This window comes from Ceratotherium simum, chromosome 20 (assembly GCF_057802395.1).
Source record: "Ceratotherium simum simum isolate JZ-2026a chromosome 20, ASM5780239v1, whole genome shotgun sequence".
NCBI classification, from domain to species: domain Eukaryota; kingdom Metazoa; phylum Chordata; class Mammalia; order Perissodactyla; family Rhinocerotidae; genus Ceratotherium; species Ceratotherium simum.
In genome coordinates this window covers 36,552,320-36,578,569 of record NC_141919.1, presented here as the reverse complement: position 1 = coordinate 36,578,569, position 26,250 = coordinate 36,552,320, and the positions used below count along the sequence as shown (strand labels likewise).

Here is a 26,250-nt window from a genome sequence, read left to right as displayed (position 1 = left end):
TTGGGATTATCACTTAAGGGTTATGGCAAAGTTCTGAGCGTGCACTTGTTAGAAATGATCGAGAAAGAGAGAAATGATCTGGAAGGCGTGTGGGGGGACAGCTGAGGAGATTGAAAGGGAAGAATGGACAGGCTTTCAGAATTTGCTGGGCTTGGGAAATAAGGAGAAGGCTTTTCATCATGATCTATGGTTCCGAGTCTTTGTTAATGGGATTCTGGTGATAACATTGCAAAATACAGCAAAGACAGGGGAGAGCTGCAGTAAAGAAAGAGAGCAGTGAACCTGTTTGGTTTTCTTGTTTAGCTCGAGGTGTTAACTGGATATTTGAAAATTTCTAGCGGGAGCTTGAAAGTGCAGGACTACAATCTACCTGAGAGGTAAGGAATGGGGATTTGGGAGCACCGTTCTCCTACAGGTGGCAGATGAAACCTGGGAAGAGCATCACGTCACCAGGAGGAAAGAGCATCACGTTACCATAGAGAGAAAATAGTATTTCATAGTGTTACTTATCATTAGGTAAGTCGATGACGTGAGTAGCTCTCTATGTGAGGCTACTAACCCCAAAAATAACAAAAAAGGAAACCATGTGTTTTATCATTTATAAAGCATTTTGTTGTCTATTAAGCTTCTCCTTTTAGCTTCTAAAGCCACTAGATTTTAGGAGTAAAATATGTTCAGTTTGGAAAAAATTACCTTATTTTATAAGATCCCCAAGGAAGATATAAGAACTCCTTTTACTTTATCTTCTGACCACTTCCTGAGACCCTCAGTAATGAGTTGCCCTTGGTGGGAGAGGTTTACATTCGCTTTTTACCTGTCTGGTACAGAATACTGCAGCTTTTCATCTCCCCCACATCTCACGGCAGTTGGGATCAGTGCTCTGGGGCTGGGGGGTGGGCGTTCCATAGAAGTCAACTTTGTATGCTTTTGTGCCTTTTTTCTTTTGGTCTGGGGTCCTCAGCAGGCTTGGAGGGGTAATTGTGCCATACACAGTATGACTTAGGTTTGAGTTGGGAAAGTTTTTACTGTGTGGAGCAGCAGGACTGAATCTGCCTCCCCATTTCCTTTCTTCTCTAAGATTACCTGTGTTCAGACTTTGCATGCAAAGAAAACCATGTTGATTCATTGATCTTCAGCAGGCTACATTATGAGCTTTGGCAGCCTGGTAAGGGCTCCCCTGGCTCTCCTGTTTACAGCAGGAGGAATTCCTCTGGTCTGTTGGTAGGATTTGTGGCCTTCCTTCAGGCTCACTCTTCAGCGTAAGTCTAACTCATGTCAAATGGGGTAAGGGGCTGGTCCAGAGGAGTCTGCATCTGAAGCCAACCACTGTGCATTAAATCTAGTATTATGTGCTCATTGTATTTCATCTCTTAAACCATATATAGCTACTTAAACTCTTTTTTTTAATCATAGTAGGTTTAATGTAGGTGGTTCAATGGGTAACTTGAGATGTTGAGTTTTTTGGGGGAGTAATATTTGTTCTCTCACTGTTTGGCACATAACATATTCTTCTAGCATATTTCATTCCTTGAACTCCCTTTTCTGCTTTCTCACATACTTTTTTCAATCACCTTTTTCTCTTCAGTGTGTTAAATTTAGGGAGGGAAAAAATGCTTTTGATTTGTTGCATTTTGTGCCTCTGATGAAGATCAAGTTAAATGCGCCTATTTTCTTCCAAAGTGAACTCTTTTCTAAAACAATGCCAACCCCTCAAAAAAAAAAAGAATTTGGTGGCTTAGTGATCATTACTTGAAAGTAGCCTCTTTCCCCTCAATAGAGATAGTTAAATTCATCCTCCTTCTTGATTGCTGTGCAAAAGTAGGGAGAGAAGGTGAGTGGAGCAAACCCAGTGGCTGAGTTCAAGGGGACCTGAATTATTTTGAAGCAATTTTAGAGTAAATGCTCAAGTTAATGTCTGTCGCCAGATCATTTCCTTCTAATGATGGCAGCATATTTGGAGTTGGCCATACCACTGCTCCTTACGTGGCTTGCTCACTTTCGCTTTCTCTCTTAAGAGTCTCCTTTCTGGGGTTGCCTGGTGGCATAGTGGTTAAGTTTGTGCATTCTGCTTCAGTGGCCTGGGGTCCACCGGTTTGGATCCTGGGCACGGAGCTACTCACTGCTCATCAAGCCTTGCTGAGGTGGTGTCACATATAGAAGAGCTACAACTCTACGACTATGATACACAACTTTGTACTGTGGCTTTGGGGGAAAAAATAAAAAAAGAAAAAGAAAAAAAAAGAGGAAGATTGGCGACAGATGTTAGCACAGAGCCAGTCTTCCTCAAAAAAAGAAAGAGTCTCTTTTCTTAACTTTCCATCTCTCCCCTTCACAGAGTGAGATTTTGGGAGATCCTGGATCTTATGTCCTGGTGTATGCTCCTTCCTTCTTCCTGTGTTTTTTGTTTTTTTAGGCATATCTTTTCTGAAACTAAGTCATCATCTAGAGAGCTTTTGCCTTACCAGTCCTTTTTTGGTTTCTTAGTTTATTTAGGCTAGTGGTTCTCAAACACGTGATCACTAAAAACAAATGGCTGGGCTCCACCCCTAGCGGTTCTGTCACAGTAGGTCTCAGGTGGGGCCTGCACATGCCGTTCACACAAGTTCTCAGGTGGTGCTAATGATGTTCCTTGGCTGAAGAGTACAGCTTGAACCACTGACTTCCACTATTGGTTTTGTCTGTCACTTTACTGGGTTATATTTTTTCACAAAGGATAAGGTTTCTTCATATTTCATTCACTTGTGTTCCCTGGAAGCTCCTTATTTTTATTTCATAGGTCAAACCACAGCATGAAAGAGAACTCGGAAAATTGTCTTATGTTTTAATTGTGCAGGGCTTGGTTGGGGCAGTGAAACGCGCCTCTTCCCACCAGTTCCCCCAATGAAGACATAACAGTCAATCTCTCAGAGCCTAGACAGATCTTTATCGTCTTTCTCGGCCTATTCTAGGAAGCCTTCTACAAGTTGATTGAGCTGGCTTCTAATTGAGACTAATTGAATAGGTGTATTTTTTAGTTTCCCTGATTGCTTATTCCTTTGACACTTGAGGTTTGCTTCCATCTCCCTCAAATTCCTTCCCTCACTGTCTCAGACTTCTCAGCCCTCATGGGAGTGGTGTAGTGTGGGGGAATACCTAGGGAAAGAGCATTTCTAATATCCTGTGTACCTACTGCAGGTTTAGTTAGGTGCTTTTCCTGTGTCATCTCTTTCAGCCTTGCCAATCCTACATAGTAAATATAATTATTCCCATTTCACAGATGCAAGAAACAAGGCTCTGAATTGGTAATTAACTGACCAACTTTACAAGGTACGGCAGCTGAAATTTAAACAGAGGTCTAACTCTATAAAGTCAGTGCTCTTTTCATATCACCTGCCTTTAGGATAGTTGGAGTTGAGCCTTGGGGGGACAAAGAAAGTTAACTTGGGCATACATAAACATACTTGAAATTTCACTTAATGTCAATTGTCAGACTTGACAATATATGTGCCCATAAGCAACAACCTGGAGTGTTCAATTTCCAAAATACTGAATTACAAGAATGGTTGCAAACCAATTGAAAATAATCTAATTCTGTACTTTTCTTGAAGTATAAAGCCCACCCATGGCACAGGTACAAATAACTTGATTCTCCTTTTCTTCAGTGCTAAAACCCACCTGAAACAGGAATTGGAGAAATAAGTGAGCTCCGTCAAATGGTAGGAGGCTTTTCTAGTAAAACACTAGCTTGGTAGTTGAGAGAACTTTGTCTTAATTTCAGTTCTATCCAATTTATCAAATGGAAGATGACCGTGGTGATAGGCCTCAGTTTTCTTGTTTAAACATAAAGAATGGAATGGAAATTTCCTCCCCGCACTTACTTGTCTGATGTGGGAATTAATAAATATTATGTGTAAAGCCCTTTGAGCACTCTGGAAGAAAGATACTATGTAATTTTGGCGTTATTCATGGTCCATTAGGCTCCTCAGGGTGTCACCAGGGAAGAGAGATTTTTACCTTTTATACCACATTTCACAGTATAAAAACAAGGTATTTTTGTTGTTGTTTGTGGCTGTCACAACCTCCTGTAATTATATCTGCAGAGGTTGCTCCTATCACGGAGCCTAGGGCCCTGTTCTTTGGCAGCTCACCCAAGAGGACCAGCTCCCGAGGCAGAAAGAGAGTGAACCTCAATTAAACGGTTCCTGGCTCCTGTGAGGACGCCCACCCCCGCCCCCGTATCATCTTCTGTGTCTGTCCACCTGTTGATGAGCAGAATCACATATTTGACCCTTTTGCCTTCTCTCTTCTCTCATCCTGATCCTGTCGTTCATTGTTCTGGGATGACTCCAAAGGGGATTGTCTGTTGTCCTACTCAGTCTTTCTCCTATGACATACCTCTTATCCTTGTCATGTTCCTGTTGATACCACCCTGCCTCATCTAAAGCCTCTATAAGAATGAGCATATTTCTGACCATTCTGTACTGGAAAATGGGTAAATATTGTTCTGACTCACCAATACTGGTGATCAGTACACCGTGTTTTCCTTCTTAAGCTTTAGGTTCTATCTACTTGGCCTTTCTGAGTCTTAGCCTGGGGTTCCATGGCTGAGAAAGTTTAGGCCTGGAATGTTGCCTTCTAGTTAAACTGTAGCCTGAAAAATTAAGATGTATGTTAAGTGTCTGTTACGTCAGCTTAGCTCACCTTCTGATTTTTCAGTTTCTGCATTCATTTATTTTGCAGCACTGTATTTCATGTACATCTCCATCTCTATAGTGTTTAGTAATTAATTTCTTTCTTTATCTGCTCTTTCTCACAAGGGCTCCTGGCTAGCTTGTTGTCAAATCCATTTCACTTAATGGTCTTCCTGAATTCTTTGTGTTATCTGAGTAATTTTTCCTCTTGCTGCTTGGCATTGTCGAACCACTGAAATTAGGCTGGAGTTCTATCAGTGTTTTTCTCTGGCTTGGAATATGACAGACTTGTACGCAGACATGTCCCTGAGCCCTCTGACGGGATTCTTTTTTGGGTTATCTCTCTATTTTTTTTAAAACCAGTTTTGTCTATCCATTCTTTTCCAAGTTCTTCTTGGGTTCAGATAGTTTCCCCCATCCCTTCACTGCTAGACTGAAGCCACCAAAACACATACACTTCAGAACCGATCTGGGCTTGTGGCTGGTTTCGCTGAAGAGGCTTGAACTGACATAGAAGTTAGTTTGTTTATTTAGGCTGTGACTTTTATAGTGCCTATCAGGCAAATGCCTACCTGAATGTTTAATGTTTAAAAATAAAATAAAATTTCAATTGGGCCCTGGCTCTGTGAGAAGCAGCCCAGACACTATAAGCCCTTTTCTTGATAATACATTTCGTTCCCCAAGTTATCATTTCTGTGCCTCTTCCTTTCTTCCTTTGTCCCCTTTGTTATACCCATCTTCTACCCTCATTTCCCTTCAAATATTTAGAACGGTAGCTCCCATTTAGAATGTGGGGCTTTTTCTGTCTTCTCTTCAGAACGCTAGTCCCTAACAGTCTTTATGTGTGATCTCAGTAAACAAAGAACGTGTGTGTGTGTGAGCGTGTGTGTGTGTAGGAAGCCTGCCATATTTCCTCCCTGCCCCACAGAAAATGTGTTTTCTGGAAGCCCTTTTGACACTGAAGCGAGTGCCCACTGGCCCTCCCTCGCTGAATTTTCCTGAGAGGAGAGAGAGCGAGGCCTCTATGCTCGTTGTCATATCTTTTGTTTCTGCTGATTATACACAAAGTAAGTTGTAAATAGCTCTCTCACACACCATGAGTCCTTTGAGGTATGTACAGGAGAGGAGCCGTGCACTCGGCTTCAGCTCACCCTGGGGACTGCAGAGGTCCCTTCTGAGGCCTCTCACTTCCTGTTACAGCACCAGCAGAATGGAATTTAGATGAATACTAGATGATTACCATCCCATAATTAAACCTGTGGCAGAATGTTTAGAAATATTCACCAATCACTTTAGTATTTTTCTTTCTTTTTAACTTAAATGTTTTTATTATTTTAAAAGCAAAATATATCAAGATTCAAAAAAGAATAAAAAGTAAAAAGTCCCCTTAGGCTTACTTCTTTTCAGAGATAAAAATCACTGTGAACATTTTGTGAAAATCATTGTAGAACTTGGTTTTAAAGTATAGCATTGAAACGGATAAAACTAGAATTCCCCAAATCAATTTAATTTTATATTCCAATGAAAACAGTGGTTAAGTACACACCATATTTTATTCTCTTAATTTAAAATGGAGGAATGATAAGAAGTTAGACAATTTATGTCTGCTGTTTTTCAGTCATTTTTTTGATCGCTTATAGCTAGCTGGCTAACTGCTAAGGTTTCTAAATCAAAAGGCCTAATTGTCTAGGTGTGCCAAATTATAACTAATTAGGTTATCAACTTGGACATCCTTTGTATTTTCCTAGGTACATTTTGATGAATTAGGAAACAGAGCTTGTCTTTCCCTTAAAATTTTTTTTTCTATCTGATAATTAATGACACTAATTGTGGTAAATGGGGTGGGGGAGTATGGTTAGGCAATGAACCCATCAGTGAAACTGTGCAGTTTTGGTTTAAATCTCAATTTCCTCATCTTTAAAAAATGGGAGTCCATTTTTATGGATCCTTATGGATTTTCTTAGAAATTCTAGGATTCGAAGTTGGAGAGTGCTGCCCACATCTGTAATAGTTCCTTTTTGTGATTTGGATTGTTGAAACCTTCTAGTAGCCTGGCACAATTTCCTTCCAATTTATTCACAGACCTTTTTGTTTTCTCTCAGAAACTGTGTATTTCTAAGTGTCTGAGGTTGTAATTGAGTGTAATTGTAGTTGTTTAACTTTCTCTCTTCCCCTTGAGACTGTTTATAAAATGCATTCTGTGAGGGTAAAAAGAAACTAGGAACTTAGTATTTGTGACACAGTCAAATACTACTAAGGTAAGTAGGAGTTTGTTTTTTGTACATGGACTAAAGTATTGTTTACACTTAATTTGCAATATATACATTCAGGCTCATGGAATCTGCTGTAAGCAGTTAAGGAGTCACATTTATTGAGGTTTTATAGGAAGCTTTTGGGGAGATTTTGTTTCGATATGGAATGTTCTAAGATTAATTTTTTTCCAGTCCTTCCATTGCACCCTCGGGAGAATTACTCTTGCAGAACTCATTAGTGCGTCTCCATATGTCAACCGAGGGGTGGAATCAGCATTATTGCATGTGTGACACAACACAAATGCACTGTCTCTGCTCTTCTCCATGCCCCATTTCTTTCCCATTCCTCAAGTTAGAGGATAAATTCCTTTTCACATTGCTTATGTTGTCCTAGGCCAAAGAGCAAGTAGTAGGTCTTGATTTCTGGTAACAACCTCTTCTTTTCCTAGTCTTCTTTGTGATTTCCTTCAGATGAAACATCCACACATGCCTCCAGGATGGATGCCACTAAATGCAGCTGTTACATGGTTTTCATGAACTTCTTCAGAATGTGTTCTCAATCTCTCTTTTTCTTATTTTAAAGTTTGGGCGTTGCAGCTTTCTAGCATGTGACTCTGAGCTAGTTGTTTACCTATTCTAAGCCTCGTTCCCCCCCCCCCCCCCCCGCCATCTATAATGGAGGTGTTCATATCCCATAAGATGGTTGAAAGGAGAAAAAAGGTTAATCTACGTGTAAGGTGCCACATGGTGACTGGCACACTGCAAGTGCTCAGTCAGTGTGACCTTCCTCTCCTTCCCCTCTTGGGCTCCATTGGTGAAATTTGTGGGTAAAGAGTGGTTAATTTCAAAGACCGATGACAACCTACCTGTTTCACCTTATGTACATAGGCAGGAAGAAAGAATAAGAGACTTGAAAAGAATGGGTGAGTTGAACCTAAGCATGTTTGAAGAGTTGACTGAGTGCTTTTTTTTGAAATCAGTGATAGTCACTGGTGAACTTTCAAAGTGGGGCTTATTGAAAATTGTTTAAATTTGGAGAAAGAAAGAGAGAAATGTCTTCTAAGGCAGCATGCTTGGCTGAAAACTGATCTCTGAACAAAGACAATTGTTGGCACAGATGATCCTAATTGGTATTAAAAATAGAACAAAACAAAGCGCCAAAGTAGGGCTTTGAGGGACACAGGTGAGGCGAAGCTGATTGATAGATTGAGATTTGGATACATATAGATGGAGAGATGATTAATGATGATAGTATGTGTTTGGAAATAGTGATTTAGAGAAATTTTTTAAAAAGCAGAAAACAGGTTTAGATGGAATCTAAATTCTTTTTTCTTTATGCTAAAAATTTTAAAATGAAGCAAGTGACGGTAGGCAATGTTTTGGGATGAGATTGACTAATTAGAATAGATAACTTAGTTTTGAAAGGGAATCTTTGTGGCTTTCAGGGTGGGATTCTAGATATAGAGAAACATTCACTAAATTGTAGCTGTTTTGTTGTTACCGTTTTTATTATTAGAACAGACATAAAATAATCCTCTTAAATGTAATTTAAAGATAGTAAGTAAATAAAGAATAAATATTGATGAATAAAGTCTACCTGTGCTAGCCTACACCAGAATCAGGAAAAAGAAATTTGAACAGATATGTTAAGAGTGCAAAGGAACTTTAGGCATTATAGAATGCAATTTTCTTAATTTGCACATAAGAAAATTAAAAGATAGAGAAAAAAATGTCACTGTCAGACAGAAAGTCTTGTTTCTTTTTCCCTACCCTCATTTCGTCTCTTCCGTCCTTTTTACCTTCCTTTTTCTCTCCTCCTTCCGTCCGCAATATTTATTAAGTGCCTACTTTGTGGTACATGCCGTGGATACAAGGGGGAGTAAAATTTATGTGGATTTTTTTCTTCTTGGAGTTTACCTTCTGGTCATTAATAAACTTGGATGTAGGATAGTTACAATATATTTGACCTATGAAGTGTCAAAAACCTGTGAAGCTGTGATGGCTGTTTCAGAACTGCAGTTGGGATGTGCCTGCTTCTGTCTGGGTCACGGGTGTTTGTGTGCGGTTCTCAGTAGCCTCCACACCCAGCGTCTAACTCAGCCGTATTCCCCCAGGTTCCAGTGGCATGTGCTGGCAGAGTGCTGGGTGCAGACTTTTGCCCAAACCTGGAGGAGCCAGACCAGAGGCTGGAAGTCCAGGTTGGAGTCTTACTGTTTTATCAGTTGGGGGTGGTGTGACAGAAACAGTGGTCCCTGAAGGCCGTACAGATATATCAGTGCTGTGAGGAGACAGACGACCGCTGAGACAGGTGTAAAAGACGGACCAAAGTAGCATATGTCCTGTGAGCAAAAAGTCCTTTTCAGGATAAGTTGTCTATAACTGGAGATCATTAATTTATTCATTCCAGAAATAGCATATACAGTAGACAAGAACAGGGTTTCTGAAGGCTGGCTACCTAGGTTGATGACACAAGCTGCTATGAGACCTTTGGCAAGTCACTGAACCTAACTAAGCTTTAGTGTTCTCATCTATAAAATGAAGATTTATCACACAAGGTGGTTATGAGGATTAAACATTGTATATCTGGCAGTTAGCGCAGCGTCTGCCATGTAACAGGCGCTCAGTAAATTTAGCTTTTATCTTTTTAAATCATCGTCATCACGTACTAAGCACTGTGCTAGGCGCTGGGATACATGGTGAGCGAGCCATGCTTCCTGCATAATGGTCTCCCAGCTCAGGAGAACAGAAGCCATTCAACTGGGCTCTGTTGGAAAAATAGGACTTAATGATATGTATCTCCCCTCTTCATGAGTTGGGAGATATGTCCTGTGGTGTAACATTAAATTTATTAGCAAAGTACATTTTTCATGAAAGTATTGACTTGGAATTCAGTTCATTTTGTGTGGTCTTGAGGCCTTAGAAGCAGTTTGGTGTATTGCAAATTAAAAATATAAATATGACATCTTGGCCCAAGACATGGCTCTAGTTCCATGTACCTTTTAATGTTTAAGGAATACGTGTTCCAATCATGCAAGGATGCGGGCTGAATTTTCAGCGTGGATAGGATCCCCTAGCATGAGCAAAGTCATACTAATTTTTTAGGACCTCTATTTGGCATCATTTTCTGGATTTTCAGACTTATGGGATGAGCATAGTGAGCTCAGTTTTAAAACATTTTTACTGATTTAGACACCCCACATGAGAAAAGAGAAGAGTTTTAAAAATGGACTCCTTCACAGTGGGAGTGAAGGTGGAAGTGGTGGTAGGAGGAGGTTCAGTTTTTATGGTGCTGAAGGGCACACCATCTCTTGCACACCTGCTCTTGGCCTAGGGAAGACCACCTGAGCTCTGCTGTGCCACAAGCTGGTACTATCTGGGTGGTGTATGGCTACAATACAACAGAAAAGCAGGTGTGACACATATGAGACATGATCATGTATTTCCCAGTTTTAGAAAGCTAACAGCTTGTGTGTGACACACAAATGCAGAGTGATGGAAGACTCTTTGTGGAGAATAGTCTGACCCTTGACCTCTGTGGGGAGGACGAGTGATATTCTTCAAACACATCACCTGGAATGGTCTGTCATGGGTGGTTGTTGGATAATCTGTTTTTGAACCTTGAGTTATGGCACAAAGAACAATGGGTTTTGCAGATGTGAGTGTGTGAAATAAAACTGAAAGAGACCAATGGAGCACGTTATTTTGACATACCAAGAGAGAAGATGTATATTTACATGTTTAAGTGAAACTCTAGTTGGAGATGATCAAACAGATTGTGGAGTTGACAATTCAGCATGGGCCTTGCAAAGAAAACCAAGTTCCTGGGCAAAGAAATGAAAGTGCTTATTTTATTGGATTCCTCATCTTGTAACACCATTTTGGCTGGCTGAGTGGAAAAGTTGAATCTGTTAAAAGATAGTCAACTATGGTGAATTGATAAATAAACTGGGACCCCCTCGAACCATTTCCTTCTGGATTTTTTCTCTCTTTCTAAATATGGCTTCCATACATTTTAATAATATCTGGTGCATATCCATATTATGTCAGTCGTAAAAAACTTGACACTTCATATGTTCTTCACCAGCTAACAAGTCCAGGAGTAGTTTTTAGCTTAGAGTCATTTCATTCTTGCCATGGCATGTGTATTCTGGTCCCTTTTTTTTTTTTTTTCCCCTAGGGAATGAGCCATTTCTTATTTTTTGAGTCCAACTCTACACTCCAGGGAACCCACTATAGGACTTGCCAGAATCGTCTACTTTTCCTGCTGCATCTCAGGCTTTCCCCCAGGGCCAGGCATTATAACCACTAGAGGGTTTGCTGTTTGGCCTCTTGATTCTGAGAATAACCTCTTGTGCACCTCGAATTTAGGAGCAACGGTTTGTTTATATCCTTCCCTACAGAGAATTTTCATTTAGATACACAGCGCCCATACTTGGTTGACTTTTATATTTTAGCTGACGTTGAGTTCTCATGAGTGGTGGAGCCCCTTCGTGTTTTTTACCTGCTTCCTTGAAACCTCTCCTTTTAGTCCGAAAATTTCAAATAGTTTAGCAACTTGATCGTTTAATAATCCCAAGATCCCTGACACTCTTTCATGAATATATATATTTGGTTTTGAATGACTGTCATCCTTGAAGTGTATGCCTGACTTGACTTTTGCAGAGCATTTGCTGTCTTTTTGTGTTAATATGCTAGATTTAGAAAAAGTGGCTAGAAATCAAAACATTGGTTTACTGTCTAACTTTGTTGATTTTCCTCAGTGGCTTTTGAAGTAGATATGAAACTGTGTACTTTTTTTGATCTCAGGAGGGTAACTGATGTATAGTAGCAAAAAATTGTGCTTTTATATAATTATTTTATGGGAAATGGCTAGTCTAGTTTAGACCTCTCTTAATTGCTGTTAAATATTTAATTTAATTGATTAATTAATTAATTTTTTGTGAGGAAGATCGGCCCTGAGCTAACATCTGCCAATCCTCCTCTTTTTTGCTGAGGAAGATTGGCCCTGGGCCAACATCCATGCCCATCTTCCTCTACTTTATATGGGACGCCGCCACAGCGGTGCGTCGATGCGCGCCTGGGATCCGAACCGGCAAACCCCGGGCCGCCATAGTGGAGCACGCGCACTTAACCGCTTGTGCCACTGGGCCGGCCCCTAAATATTTTATTTTTAATCAGAGAAAAGTTTCTTTCCTTCTCTAACTGTGCCTCATCATGTATTAAATTGTTACAGTTAGCCAGCCAGCACAGTTCCTTTCTTGGTTGGGAATTCAAGATGTGGGGTTTGACTTGATATTTTTCACCACTAAAGTGCTTAGAAAATTAGAGTAAATAATGAACCAATGTTTCAGTACCAGATTAGACACAATTTACTGTGATGTTTCATAAACCACAGATTCCTTTCTTCTGTGAATGTGTGAAGGATCACTTTTTTTTTCCCCCCCAGACATACCGGGGTGCAAGTGTAAATTTCCATAAAATTTAAATGAGGTGCTTCCTGTAATTAATGAACAATTGTGGCTGCTCTCTAGTCTGCATTGTAATTAACCGTGATCAGGCTTGTTTAGTGATGACACTGTTCCTGTAATAATTTGACAAGCTACTGTGAATTTGCCAGGTTATTAAACAACCTGCAGCATTCACTTATGGAATCACAGGGACAAGCTCGGCGGCTGCTGCTAGTTAAATGCAGCATAAGGATGAACCGAGAGCTGCCCATTGAAGTCTGTCGATCACCGCGAACAGATTTAAATTTCTACAATTTTGGAGAAGTTAATTAATTTGTGTGGATAGTCTTGAAAACTTTTTATTACATGAAAAACCTACTGGGGCAAAGCTGGTCATTTTTTTGGACTCATTATGAAGCTAGCAAATTTTCTATATTGTTGTCACCAGTATGGACTAAATAGGATCTGAGGTTTCCTGGAACTTCCTACCCTATTAAATAGGTATAATTATTTAAAGAACAACAACAGCAACAAACTGTTCCCTCCCCAGATTCATTCACAACATCCCTCAGATATAAGTTCACTCTTTTTTTGAGTGTGTGTTAGAAACAGCAGATGACCTTGTGCTAAACACAGTCACGTCACAGGTAGAGCAGGCAATCTCAGTGGACTGGTAGCCCTGTGTCCATGGTCACTAGTGTACCCGCCTTCCTCAACCCCCTTCAGGTTAAGAACTGTTCAAAACCTTACTGTCTAGTTACTGTGGTGTCTTTCATTCAGATTCTGTTTATTGACTAAACCACAAGGATTCCTGCCCAAAGTACCAGGCGGTCTATGCTTGACTGATTTTGATTTTCTCACATCAGCCCTGGGGTTTATTTGAAAAATGTACATACACTGCAGCTTTAACAAGTCAAGTGACTGCATGTTTTTGACCATGGAGTAGAGTATATCTGAAGATCATTAAATTTAGGAGGGGGGAAGAGGGGGTAGGGTATAAGTGTAGTAGTCATTGTACCATTGCAGAATGAGAGTGTGTGTGTGTGTGTCTGTGTGTGTGTGTGTGTGTGTGAGTGAGAGACACATGGTTTTTGTCTTTTCATCTTCTCCAAGAGCCAGAAAGTTTCCTGCCGTTCTCTTTCCAGCTATTGACAAATGATTGCCAGATGTGAGATCTTTGCAGTGCGCTCTCCCTCCACAAACCTGCAGCGATGGGATATTTGATTCTCCCTTGCCCATTTCATCTCCTTTCCACATCTGCCAGGGACACACAAGCGATACATCCCTACATGAGAGTTTAAAGTTTACTCAGCTCCTTTTTCCCCTCCGATAAAGTGTTTGGAGACAACAGAATGAGGTCCATATGACTCTCCCCCAACTTCACTGTATGAAATTAGTTGTTTATTTTACTTATCTACCTCTCAGTAATTGCTATTTCATTTGAGTTTCGGTCCATGGAAAATTTGATGCAACTCTGGGAGTGCTAAGAGTTTCCTATTGTCTCCTGGCTGTGAGTATGTCATCATCACGACTGCTCTCTGATTGCCTCCATTCTGATAAAAACTAGACTGTTGGTTTCATAGGACTTCCTAGGAAAGTAATTTTAGTAAATAACTGTCAAAATATTAAGTGTAGCATGTCTGGTAAAATTCAGTAGTCAATGAAGATTAAAAAAGCCATCCATGAAGGGGAAAATCCAACTCGTTTGGCTTGGTTAGCTAACCCTGTATTTGTGTCGATTGTCAAAGTTGATATGGATGAGCTCCTAGTTTTAATCCCAAATAGCTTATAAAAGAGAAAGTAGGCTGAGTTTTGGAGGCATCTGAAATTAGCCTGTGTAGGCCACACACATAATCGCTAACATGCACAGAAGCCTTTTGCAGCTGCTTAGAATCTGTATTGATATTGATTGTTTTTTTTCCTCATCTCAGTTTAAAAATATTTTTTAAAATGCTCTTATAGCTTATGTTCATACTATAGGGTGGGCTGACACAGGTGGCCTTTGAATTTTCTTATTACACTTTTTGGCAAACGAAAAGGCCCCTTGTTCCCTGAATAAGATCAGCGTTTTTATTTTTTTTTTAACATTTAAAAAATAATCCATAGAATGTCTGCCACATGTTCTCTAGTTGATGGAAAAGTTTTCCAAATTAGAGCTGGAGTATGGGATTCTTATTGTAAAAGTTCTTATCGTGTTCACTGTTTCTGCCACCCTCTTAGCTACCTGTGATTATACGAATTTATATTTTTGTGTGAAATTCAAATGATGAATATAAGATGATAACTGTTTCTGAATTCCTGTACTTAGAAAAATTTTGTTTTTTGTTGTTAAGGAAAGGAGTAAATGGCTTTGCTCATAGTAGAATCAAAATAGGAAAAGTGTGAAGGCTGTTTTTCAGTGTGTTCGTTAGAAAAAATTAACAAAACAACAACAAACAAAACCTAACAAGAACAAAAACAAAAAACCAACAGCCTCTGAAAAGAATAAATCCTACCAAGCCTAAGAGAAGGAGGTAAACCAGACTCATCAAGATGTATACATGAAATGTGTGCAACTTTTTATGTATCAATTATATTATACCTCAGTAAGACTTAAAGGAAAAGGGGTAAAACTGTTTACCACGAGTTGCCCAAATGTATGTTTCTATTGGAAGTGTCTGTTGAATAGGATAGAAGAAAATCGTAGAAGATGTAAACAATGATAAACTGTTCAGATTGTTCACACTCAGAAACAAGATGATGATCATGATGAAGATGGTAAGTTTAAACAACACTCCTAAAACAAAATTACCAAAACCCAAAGGGATCCCTGTGGAAAAGTTTATATTTTTATTGTCCTTTCACATTCCCTGAGGACTGACACCATGCTAGGCACTCAGTGGTTGCCAGTGGCTGGGAAGTTGGAGGCGAAGAGTTCTTGCATAAAACAACAAGGTTAGAACTCCTGTGGCAGGAGCCAAGTTCCTCCGAGTTTAGATCACTTCGCATAATCTGTCCTCGCTAATGCATTTGCTGGTTTCTCATGCTTTCCTGCTTTTTCCTCAACATGGTTACTCTGGGAGGCTGAGAGGTGCTAAGCAATGGAGGTGTCATCCGGCTCACGTACCTAGGGAACGTCCTTCAGAGGACGACTTGTCACCAGCCGTCAAAGAAGAGAGTGGCTTTGTGGTCTCTGAACATCTGGCAGTGCTGCACAGGAAGCTGAGGGGGTGTCATTAATTGTGATGAAATAATTTAAACCATCAGGAATAAATGAGGCTGTTAAGCTAAGTTCAGATTCCATTTGCCATGCACATGTGTCTAGCAGCCTGTATGCAGTAAAAAAAAAAAATTATATTAGCTCATGAGTAGAAGTGAAACAGATACTGTAAATGAAACAAGTTGCTGTGTAGTGATGACATCGTATTGAACCACTTCAGAGAGTTAGAGTTTGTAGGATCAATATATTGAAAGTGGTACACATTATTTAATGAATTTTTATATAAAAGCATTCTTATGGTATTGAGGAATATAATAAAGACCGGTGCTATATTGGAGCACAGAGAGGATAGGGAGGGGGATGGGTAGAAAGCAGCAAGCCATCAAGTCAAGGCGGGGTGGATGGGTGGGGTTCTTAGCCTGCTAAGCCAGGCTGAATTGATTGATGCGCAGTTTACCTTTCTAGAGTCTGGCTTTGAGTACAACATTCTTTGCCATCGCTTTGTGTACGTACTCCAGGCTGGAGTGTACATACATAGTCCTGCTGTATGATGTGCATACATACATACATCAGGCTCTCTGATGACTAACTTTGGATGTTCCTTTGAGAGCTTCTGACACTTTGGACACAACTATGTTGTCTCCTTGAGAATGAAAACAACTATCTTTGGTGATAGATTACTCCTCAAGCAGATGGACATATTTTTGGGCTTTGCACAGTCGTGAAGACTGATTTCAAATGTAATTTTCAGGCCCTGTGGAAAGAGGCAGCCCTCATTTCCTTACAAAGTAAAGACTGTCAGGTTTGGAATGTCGGGGCATCTCTGAGGTTTTGAGCACTAAACTGAGCAATGGTGTGTAGGTTCCAACGTACATTTCTAAAGTAAAAGTCATTCGTTTACACATAAGCAGAGTTTTCAAACTTCAGAACTTTCATTTAAAAATAAAAATGGGAATTTGAAAAATAAAATGAGACCATTTAGATACAGAAAGCATTTTTTAAAAACCATCGGAGAGGTAATCCCGCTGTCAGATAGAGGCGATGGTCCAGGGCTCTGGCGAGTCTTGGATAAGAGCCATTTTAGTACCAGCGTCTTCTCTCTTTGCTCGTCAGTCTCCTCGCTAGCTCATTTCTCTTTTCCCTGTTTGAATCACCTCTTTTTCCCTTCTCCTTTTCCTTCTCCATTTTCTTTTTTCCTTTATTCTCATCCTTTTATATTCAATTCTCCTTACAACCTATTCTCATTCTCCATCTTCTGCAATTCTGTTTTCATTTATAATCTTAGTTTTCCTGCTACTAGTTAAAAGATTATTATCCACAGCTACGTAAATAGTAAACTTATAAAATTTAGGTTGCATTTTACCCAAGCTCGTATGACCGTTGCTGGATTTTTTTAAGGAATGTGAATGAACCTTGATTAGTTTTTTTAAAAGGAATGCAGAATACTCACTAAATTATTCTGTTCCCTGGACTCTTGAATGGAATAGTTATTGATTAAAGCCAAAAATTTGTGGCTCCGTTACTATCTTCCTTCTTACACCGACATAAGAGGAAGACACTCAGATCGAAGCACTTGAGTTTCCTGAGGTCTGAGAGAGTAACCAGTAGTTAGGGTATTGCTTCTGTGTGTTTTGGATTTCATTTTAATTGAATAAACAGAATAGGAAGACTTGAGTTCTTCAGGTCTGTCTTCTTGGCGTTGTTGGAAGGCGTGAAGGAGGTAATGTATGTGTGTAAGATGATATGCCTAGCACATAACTAAGAGTGAATGCATTGTTGTTATATAAATGTATTGTACTAGCTTCTGTTGGCTGAGCAGATAGAAATTAGGAAGAAATTTTTTCCTGAAAATTTCACATATCTTGACTATTTGGATATTATTAACCTTTAAACAGCTTTATAATTTTTTCCCCAAGAATAAGGAATCCAAGGTGAGCATAGGCAATTTTGAATAAGATACCCATGTTTTTCTTTCTTTACTTGGAAGAAGTCACTGCATCGTGTAGTGCATTTATTTGTTTCTCAAAACAAATAAGAAAATGATGGTATACTCAATAGTCGCTTCAAGTTTTCTTTTGAAAGTGTCTTAGTAAATACAGATAAAAAGCAGTTTCATGAACTTAAGTTTTTTTCCCCCTTTTTTTATTTTGGTGGAGTGTGAACTGGGTGCCCCTGCATAGTTTCAGGGCCTGCTTTATTCTTCTCTTGCTGTTGTTACTGTTGCTCTTTGCTTAAATAGCTTTAAATTCATAGATTCTGTATCTTGAGTTCTATATTTCAGGTACATTTTAGATTAAATAAACCTTGGTTGAATGACCTGAGAACTTCACTACATTCTGCATTCTCTCTCAATACTACTGTTTCAGAGAATGTTATCTAGATTTCAGATGACTAACTTAACATAAGCTGTTTCATGTTGGTAACTGTCAGTATTAATATAAGAAGTGTTAAATAAGATGCTTATTTTTACTTTAAGTTCTTAAGTTGTAGCAGCTTCACAGAAGCTATGAAACAGAAGATATGAATACAGAAAGTATTTTAATTCTTGGCTTGAATAGAGAGAATTATGTGTTTATGTGGGAGTATGTACATGTGTATGGATTTGGTATATACATACAACATATATCTCATTACATATAAGTCCATATTTTTTATATGTTTGCAAGAATAACTAGTGATGTTCTGTTTGAATATTTTATTGGAGTTAGTTGTAATGAATACTTTACATTGAGAACACATAGTCCCCACGCCTCCACCCGCAAAAGACAGAAGAAACCTTTTGTTTGGGTAGATAATGGAATCTCAATTTGTGTGTGAGATTTTTTAGAACTCTGTTTTTTTTTTTCATATGTTTCAAAATTTAAACCTGGAAGTTATGTGAAGTTATATAATGTCTTCATTTTACAGATTTGGAAATCAAGGCCCAGAAATTTTAAAAGACTTACCCAGAATTACATAGTTAGTAAAAATTCTCCATTTCTGATGTGTCAGAACAGAGCCTTTAAGATATTGGTTACTGGTTTTTATTCCTTTAGAGTTTATAAGTATTATATAGCAGTGTTCTAAATTTTTTCTCATCACAGAAAATTATTTGACTCACTGTTTCCCTTGTTCTGTATGAATCGAGGGAACATAAGGAATGCAAGGAGGCTGCATTTTTAGGTACCATAGTAGTGGTCTTGGCAGGTTCCCCCACGAAAACAGCAGATCCTTCTGCTTGATGCAGGAAATGTGTGAACTCGATGTTAAGAAATGGAATGTTTGGGTCTGACTCTTTTTTCTTTCATCTTCTAGTGTGAGTGAGATAGAATATAGGTGTTGGACGAAAGCTAACTCTTAAACATCAAGAAGTGGAAATAGTCCCATCTAAATAATTCATGTTTCAAAAGAAAAGTGCCATTACAGATATCTGAAGAATGGAGTTACCCAAGAATATAAAAGTGTTACTCTTTAATGTTCAGTACGTGCCAGTGGAGTTTCATGGAGCATAGAAGCAGACCTAGTCCCCTTGAAATCATTGTTATTATAAAAACCATCTTTAAGTGCCTTTTTGGGTATGGTACTGTGTGTGTATCCTATAAAAAGTGAGCTGAATAGACAGGGTCTCTGCCCTTTAGGAGTTTATAATCAAAAACAGATAATGTAGCTGACGTCTGTTATTGTGTTAAGGTCCTGCAAATAAACATTGATCAAATACATAAATACAAGTTTTATATCAAAGACAAGTAAAAACCTTTTTGCTTGCCTGATTAAATAAGTAAACAGACATCCTCATCCCCACACTGAAACTATCCATGGAAGTTGTAAATTGACTAAACTGGAATAATCCTGACACCAGGATATTCCTTTACATTGTTATTTTTTAAGGTTTTCAAAGAGTGCTGGCATTAGCATGATGTCACTGATAGCTTATTGTAAGGGGTCTGGATTTGGAGATGTTGTTTTGGTCTTTCTGGTTAAGGAATTGGGATGAGTTGAATTTTCCTCCCTCTCAGGAATTTTCCCATTTCTAGCTGTTGACTGGTGGTACTTGCTATTGTAAACCAGCATCCTGGAGTGTACTTTATAAATTTTATCCAAGCCCCTGATGTTAGTAGAAATTGTATATGCTTTTTTAAATTAGCAGCCTTTTCCCCCTCTAAGTCAACTAGAAACTGCATTAAGACAAATATAGGAATTTAAGATTGACGCTGTAACAAAAAGAACTTAATATATCGAAAAGGCTTTGAGGGGAATATTGGTAAGAAGAGATAGGTGCACAACTTATGAATGGACAGATCTGGTTGTAAGTTTGAGTAAAGCTATACCAACTAAAATTAAACATAAATATTGGCCGGGGGAGATAGGTATTGAGTTTGATAAAATATTTTCTTTCTGCATGCTTCGACTTTAATGCAAGGTATTTTAACAGTCACTTCATTTTTGAAGTGTGGGGGAACTAAAACTGCAACATTGGGAAGTCTAAACATGAACCCGTCTCAAAGTTCAAGACGTTAAAAACATAGCTCTTCCTACCCCAGTGTAGGTGTCTGTCTGTGTAAATTAAAGCATGTGGATGCATAAATTAATTAGAACAGTTGCTGATATAAATCAAACTTATTTGGTACACTGATGAAATGAGCATTGTTTATAAGATTATCTTGTTATTTAATCTCTTCTATATAAACTTGGCTGGTTAGCATTATGAAGTAATAATATAATTAATGTGATGATGGTATACTTTTTCTTGGTACAGGCCTGATCCTGCAGGCCTTTCTTGACAGGGATTTGTGTATGTAGAGGACCATGAGAACTGGAAAGTTTAATTAGCAGGAATGTTCTTCCCCTACCCCTCCAGTTGTGTGGGTTTTTTTGTTTTTTGTATCTCATGATGTTCCCCGGGATACTTTATTCTTTTTGAACCACTCATCTAGTGACCCCAGAAGAAGAAACTGCCTTCAGATATGGTTTTCTCAAAACTGTGCAAAGTTCATTATGAGTGCTACCTGCTGTCTGCCAGCTATCTCTGCTGTGCTACTGGGTCTCAAATAAAGAGAAAGTTTTCCTTATAAATGAAACCATTAGGAATTTCTTGAATAAACAAAGTTTTTTTTTCTTTGATGTGCAAAAGACTTTTATTTATAACAGTTACATAAGTTCACGTTTCACACATGCAAGGAACATTCATTATCTTTTGTATGAAGTGGAAAGTACTCTTGTCAGCTAGAGAGCAGAAGACAGAAACACTTGTTAAAAAAAACAAAAACTAAGTAGGAGTCCTAGGGCAAAGGAAATTTTTTAGTGTCATTATTAGTATTTGATTCAGAAGTTTTGCTTGGTGTTTTTGCCCTTATTTACTATGCCTACTTTCCCCATCACCATCCCCCTGACTCCATGAAGTTGGTTTCTTTATGTCCCAAAGTGAAAACTTTGCTTTTGAGAAATTGAATCAAAGGTGTGCATTTTATTGATCTTGCTACTCTATGACATTCTCTTATTCTTTATAGAATTCCACAGTGGTGTCCAATAATTTAACTAATGAATTGCAGAAAAAAATGTCACAGGTAATTCCCTCTTGATTTGCTTTTATGAAAGGAGCCTGATGAGTGGTATTTTGTTGTTCCTACTTAATCTAGAGAATTGATTTAGATTAATGTTCTTTTAGGATTATGCACAGGGCAATTCTGAATGTGTACATTAGAATCTTAATTGTGATTTCATTTTGGCCTGAACAATTAGGATTTTTTCTTTCTTTTCTGGTCTGTGTTGATATTAAACATTTCCAAATTGACAAATCAGATATTTGCATAGATTATTTTAACGATTTTTGTCTCATCTTCATAGGAGTGCCACAGATCTTCCTGTTTCAACAGTGATTATCTATGATGCCATAGCAACATCCCTGGCTGTTAGCAAAATATGTATTATTTCTGTGGTTTTGTGAATCAGTAACCACTAAAAAATCTCACACCAATCACCGATGAATGATTTGTTTAGAGTTTGCTTAATGAGAGAATGTGTGGCGTAAGACAACCTCACAATATGTGTAAGAATACATTTTCACTGTTACACTTGGCTCTTTTCTGGATTATGCAACTTGGATTTTCAATCTCTGTTGAACTATGCAGGTTTATTTGATAGAGTTTGGGTCTGTTTCCTGGAAGCGTTTCAGGACAATACTTGTCAAACCAGTATTGAAGCCAAGCATATGGTGGGACAGGACGCCTTCTGGGTTGCAGGGGTGACTAACAGTGGGCTGACTGCTCTCCTCTACTTACTTATTAGAGCCTACTTCTCAGATCTGATAGGAAGCAGGTTTCAAAGAGCTGAGAGGACAGCATGAGGCTACATGTCCTGTTTCTAGCTGAGAGTGATGCATATGACCAGAGCCAATGAGAAGCTCTGGGGTGTAGTCTTGCTCTCTGTCAAATAGAAGCCCTGGTGGTAAAAGTCAAGGGCTACGAGTTGAACCCTTTAGAATTTTTCTGATCAGTTTGGCCTCTCCATGGGCTGCTTATTCTTCTGGATGGGGAGATCTAGATCTAGCCTTCCTGTGCATTCCTAGTTTATCTCCTTTTATCATTTATCTTTTCCTTTTTACTGTGAATTATGTCTCTGATCTCTTCCTTCATTTTGATACAGTCAGATATTATCTCAACTATACCTTTTAGAATGTCTTCTGGGGAGCTGACTTAACCCAGGTCCTCCTGCAAATGGATCCTGAGACAGTGACTTGTATAAAGGTACTTTATTTGAGTAGATCCCAGAGTAGGAATGAAGGACCAGGGGAAACCAATACAAAGATGAATTATTGAGGTGATCAGTGCTATAATTAATACGTGTTCATTCTCACTGAGGCCTTCTTAGGCACCTCATGAAAATGTCTCCCCCAGAAATAAAAGGGGGAAATGTTTACCCATTGGGTCTCATTCTCGGTTGATCAGTGTGGTTCGCTGAGCGTTAACTCTCCACACTGCTGACTTGTGCGTATGCATCTTCTTCTAGGTTGTCAGGAAGCATGAGGCACATGGGGCAAACTCAGAGTAAGACGCTAATTAGCTTTACATGGGGGAAGTTGGTGATGAGGCTCGAGAAGAGGTGAGACAGAGAGCATTTTTAGTAGTGCAGAGGAGGACCCCACTTGAGGGACCAATACTTTGTTTTCAGTGTGGCTCTAAAAGTCTAGAGTGCTCTGGAGTATTTGCCGTTCTGAATCCCTCATTTGTGGTAGTGTGCTTCTCAGGTGAGTGCAGGTATGCCTTTACCCCCACCTTGTTATTTGACAGGACTGTTGGCATTTTCCTCAATAATTTTAGCATACCGCCTGGAAAACAGGTCATTCACCGTTAGGACCAGAGTGATCTGGAATAGGTAATGCATTTCTCTTTCATGGACACAGGTCCATTGCTTTATCCACATTGAAACACAAAACACTTAGAGGCATTGTCCCAATTATATCCCATATCCTTGATTTTGCAATGGAGGGAAAGTTGTCAACTGTGCGACTATTAATATTCTTCTTAAAAAGAGTTATTTAGCCGAATTCTGCCACAGGGTGATTTGGCTCTTTCAGACCTTCAAAAATAGACACAAATCCTTACTACATTTTTCCAAATGGACACAGGAACCCTGATAGGTATAGTAAATGCTTCTATTAAACTGTGACATCTGATAGATTAGTGAAGATTTAAAGAGTGTAAGGAAAAACTAAAAAGTAGCCCCCAGTGAGATCGAAATATTATGCGTCTTTAGTACTTGTATAACAGAAGAATCTGTTTCTGAAACCAACTTCTAACAAAAGCAATTGTTACACAATTACTATATGTGTTCTTTTTATTGTAGTGACTTATGTTTATTGAAGTCATGGTCCAGAAATTATAAGGTTAACTGCTATCATGGATCACGCAGAGGGAATGAAACAACATCGAAGTTTCCTAACATCCACTTTAAGCTCTGCAGTTCAAGTCTGTTAACATGTTTGGCTTCTTTTACGTGGGATGAACTGCTCTTAATTATTTATCTGTGGTATCTGATTTGTTTCCTTTCTGCGTGTTCCTGTTTTTAAAGGAATACATACTGCTTATGGGAATGATATTTTAAGGGTGGTAGAGAAGAACGAGTTCTCTTTTGTACAGGTAGATGGAAGGGACACCTTGCAGGAAAAATGCATCACACAATATCTGACATGCAGTAATTCCCTCAATAAACTAATATATTTTTTAAAAGTAAAGGATAGGGATGGACAACAACAGAGAGGCATATTCTAATATGAATTTATAGCTGTTATAACATCCTCAATCAGTTGGAGTTGTTACCCAGTGAAACGTTCTTCTGATTTGCTCTTTTGTTCCAACTTAGAACACACAGTACTATTTCAATAAAGAGAGAGTTCAGTATACTCTGCTAGAGCTTTCTCTTGGTTTGAGGGAGTTGAACAGTTGGCTTATTTGAGGTTAAGATACTTGAGCACCTTGGGGCAAAATACAGCCTTAGGGGTGTGATAGAATATATCATCTAGAGGATAAGGAGTTTTAGATTATAAGGAAAACAATTCCCTTTGTGGGCTCTTCGGGAACAATTTTCTATCTGTGGCTGATCACTTTCAATGTATGGCAATTGCTTTCCACTATAATCCCAAGCTCCAATCAATAGGTACAATATTATGCAACTATAGTTACATTATAACCAAAATATGTCAAGTGTGGTTTCTGAGTGGCTGATTTACAGTAAGTCTTCCTCAGTCTCTAAAGTGGATATTATGACTAATTTGAACTCTCATAGACTGAGGCACTTTTCTTTATATGAAGAGTGTGTGTGTTGAGGGGTGGGGGGGTCTGTAGAGATAGGAGGAGCAGTAGACTACTGTGTCAACTTATTCGCATACAGATCGATCCATTGTCATCTCCTTTGCATCTACATGGATTGTTGTGAATTATCTGCTCACCCTGAGAGAGACGTGTTCTGAATTCTAATAATTTGAAATCTGTGAATCTATTAAAACCATATTTGTAGCTCTAAAAAAATTGATATTCGCTGGGCAGTTTGCCCAACAAGAGAAAGTCAAAGAGATTATACACTTATCCTAAGTAACAGCAACCACCCTGCCAATTCTTCCTTTGAAAGAATACAGCAGACCCAAATTACACATCTACGGGTAAGGGGAGACAAGAAAAGAACTCAATATATCAAAATCAGAGAGTAAATTCCACCATAATGGTTACAATAATGTTTCAAGATGTGATTTCAGCATAGGCCTAGTCATTGAACTAATCATAGCTTAGATGGGTTTAAAATTGTTTAAAGCACATCCTGAGGTTCTTAAATATGTTTACCCCTCTCACTTGAAATCAGAATATCCACTCATATACTAGTAGACCCTGAGATCACATGGGGCAGTGACAGCCACCTCATTGTTTGATGAAAAAAGTGAGGCCCAGAGTGTCACAGTGACATATTGTGGTCAAAGCATGGTCTTCTGATTTCCCATCTAAAGATCTTTTCATCAGGTACGGAATTAACATATTTAGCTCCTACAGTATGTCAGGTGCTGGTGATATGAAGATGCATAAGCCAGTGTTTCTGAGGGAGCTCTGCCATATGCCGTTGTTGCTAAGCTCACTTGTTAGAGTTGTATTGTCATCTTCCCAAGGGATAGATTCTGTCCTGTTTATCTTTAGGGTCTCAGCATTGATGACCATCATGCCTGGCCCCTAGTAGGAAAGCACCTAATAGTTGCTTGATGAATGAATGAATGTGATAAATGTTGATCTTTGTGCCATGGAGTCACAGAGGACAGGCAAACCAAGGAAGAATTCACACAGGGGATAAAGTTTTAGTCAATTTTTGTGTGTGTGTGTGTGTGAGGAAGATTAACCCTGAGCTAACATCCTTTGCCAATCCTCCTCTTTTTGCTGAGGAAGATTGGCCCTGGGCTAACATCCGTGCCCATCTTCCTCTATTTTATATGGGACCACTGCCATAGCATGGCTTGATAATTGGTGCGTCGGTCTGCGCCTGGGACCTGAACTCGTAAACCCTGGGTCCCCGAAGCGGAGCACGCGTACTTAACTGCTACGCCATCAGGCTGGCCCCCTAGTCAAGTTTTTGAGTAGATTGTGTTTTCCTGTGGCAAATAGAGTGGAAAATCAGCAAGTTCAGCTGAAAGACATTCTCCTTGAGGGCAAGAAGCAAGCTGTGTTCATCTTTGTGTACTCTGGTGTCCAGCATAGTGCCTGGTACATAGTAGATTCTCAAAAAGTACACTGTGTTGCTTTCTTTCTGTATAAAGTTGAAGTATACTTTTCTTTACTTTCCATCTTAAGAATCTAGTAACTGTTTTGGGTTTTAAAACATTTCTTCTTTGATTATATCTAAATGATAGGTGCTAGAGAAAATGAAATGTTATCAAAAGAGTCAATCTCTCATTCTGTTTAACTATGTCAATAAGAAGTTGAAAGTACTATTTGCTCAGATAATTCTCACTTTCCAATAATTGAGAATCAACTTTCCTTCTTGGGCTGTTGAAGGTGACTACTTCAATTGACTACATTTGGCAGTAAGTAGAGAGTCCCACTGTTCATTTTCAATTAACCACGTTGTTGATTATCTCGTCCTGTAACAATACTTCGGTTGTTTGCATTGCCTATCTCAGTTGAGTAGAGCATGGAATCAACAAGAGCCTGATTATGGATTTTATTCTTGTA

At 38.9% G+C, this 26,250-nt stretch overlaps 1 protein-coding gene across 13 annotated transcripts in view; it reads left to right on the top strand.

Moving 5' to 3' along the window:
* The window catches only part of BNC2 (basonuclin zinc finger protein 2), a 414,875-nt gene that overhangs the window by 157,896 nt on the left and 230,729 nt on the right, over positions 1-26,250 (top strand). For 8 of the 13 annotated variants that reach the window (XM_087444632.1, XM_087444628.1, XM_087444626.1 and 5 more), the window contains one exon: positions 9,037-9,120. The exons of the other annotated variants lie outside the window; for them this stretch is intronic. In XM_087444632.1, coding sequence (XP_087300758.1) covers positions 9,037-9,120 — 84 coding nt within the window. The remainder of the gene's footprint in view (positions 1-9,036; positions 9,121-26,250) is intronic. 13 annotated transcript variants of the gene reach the window in all.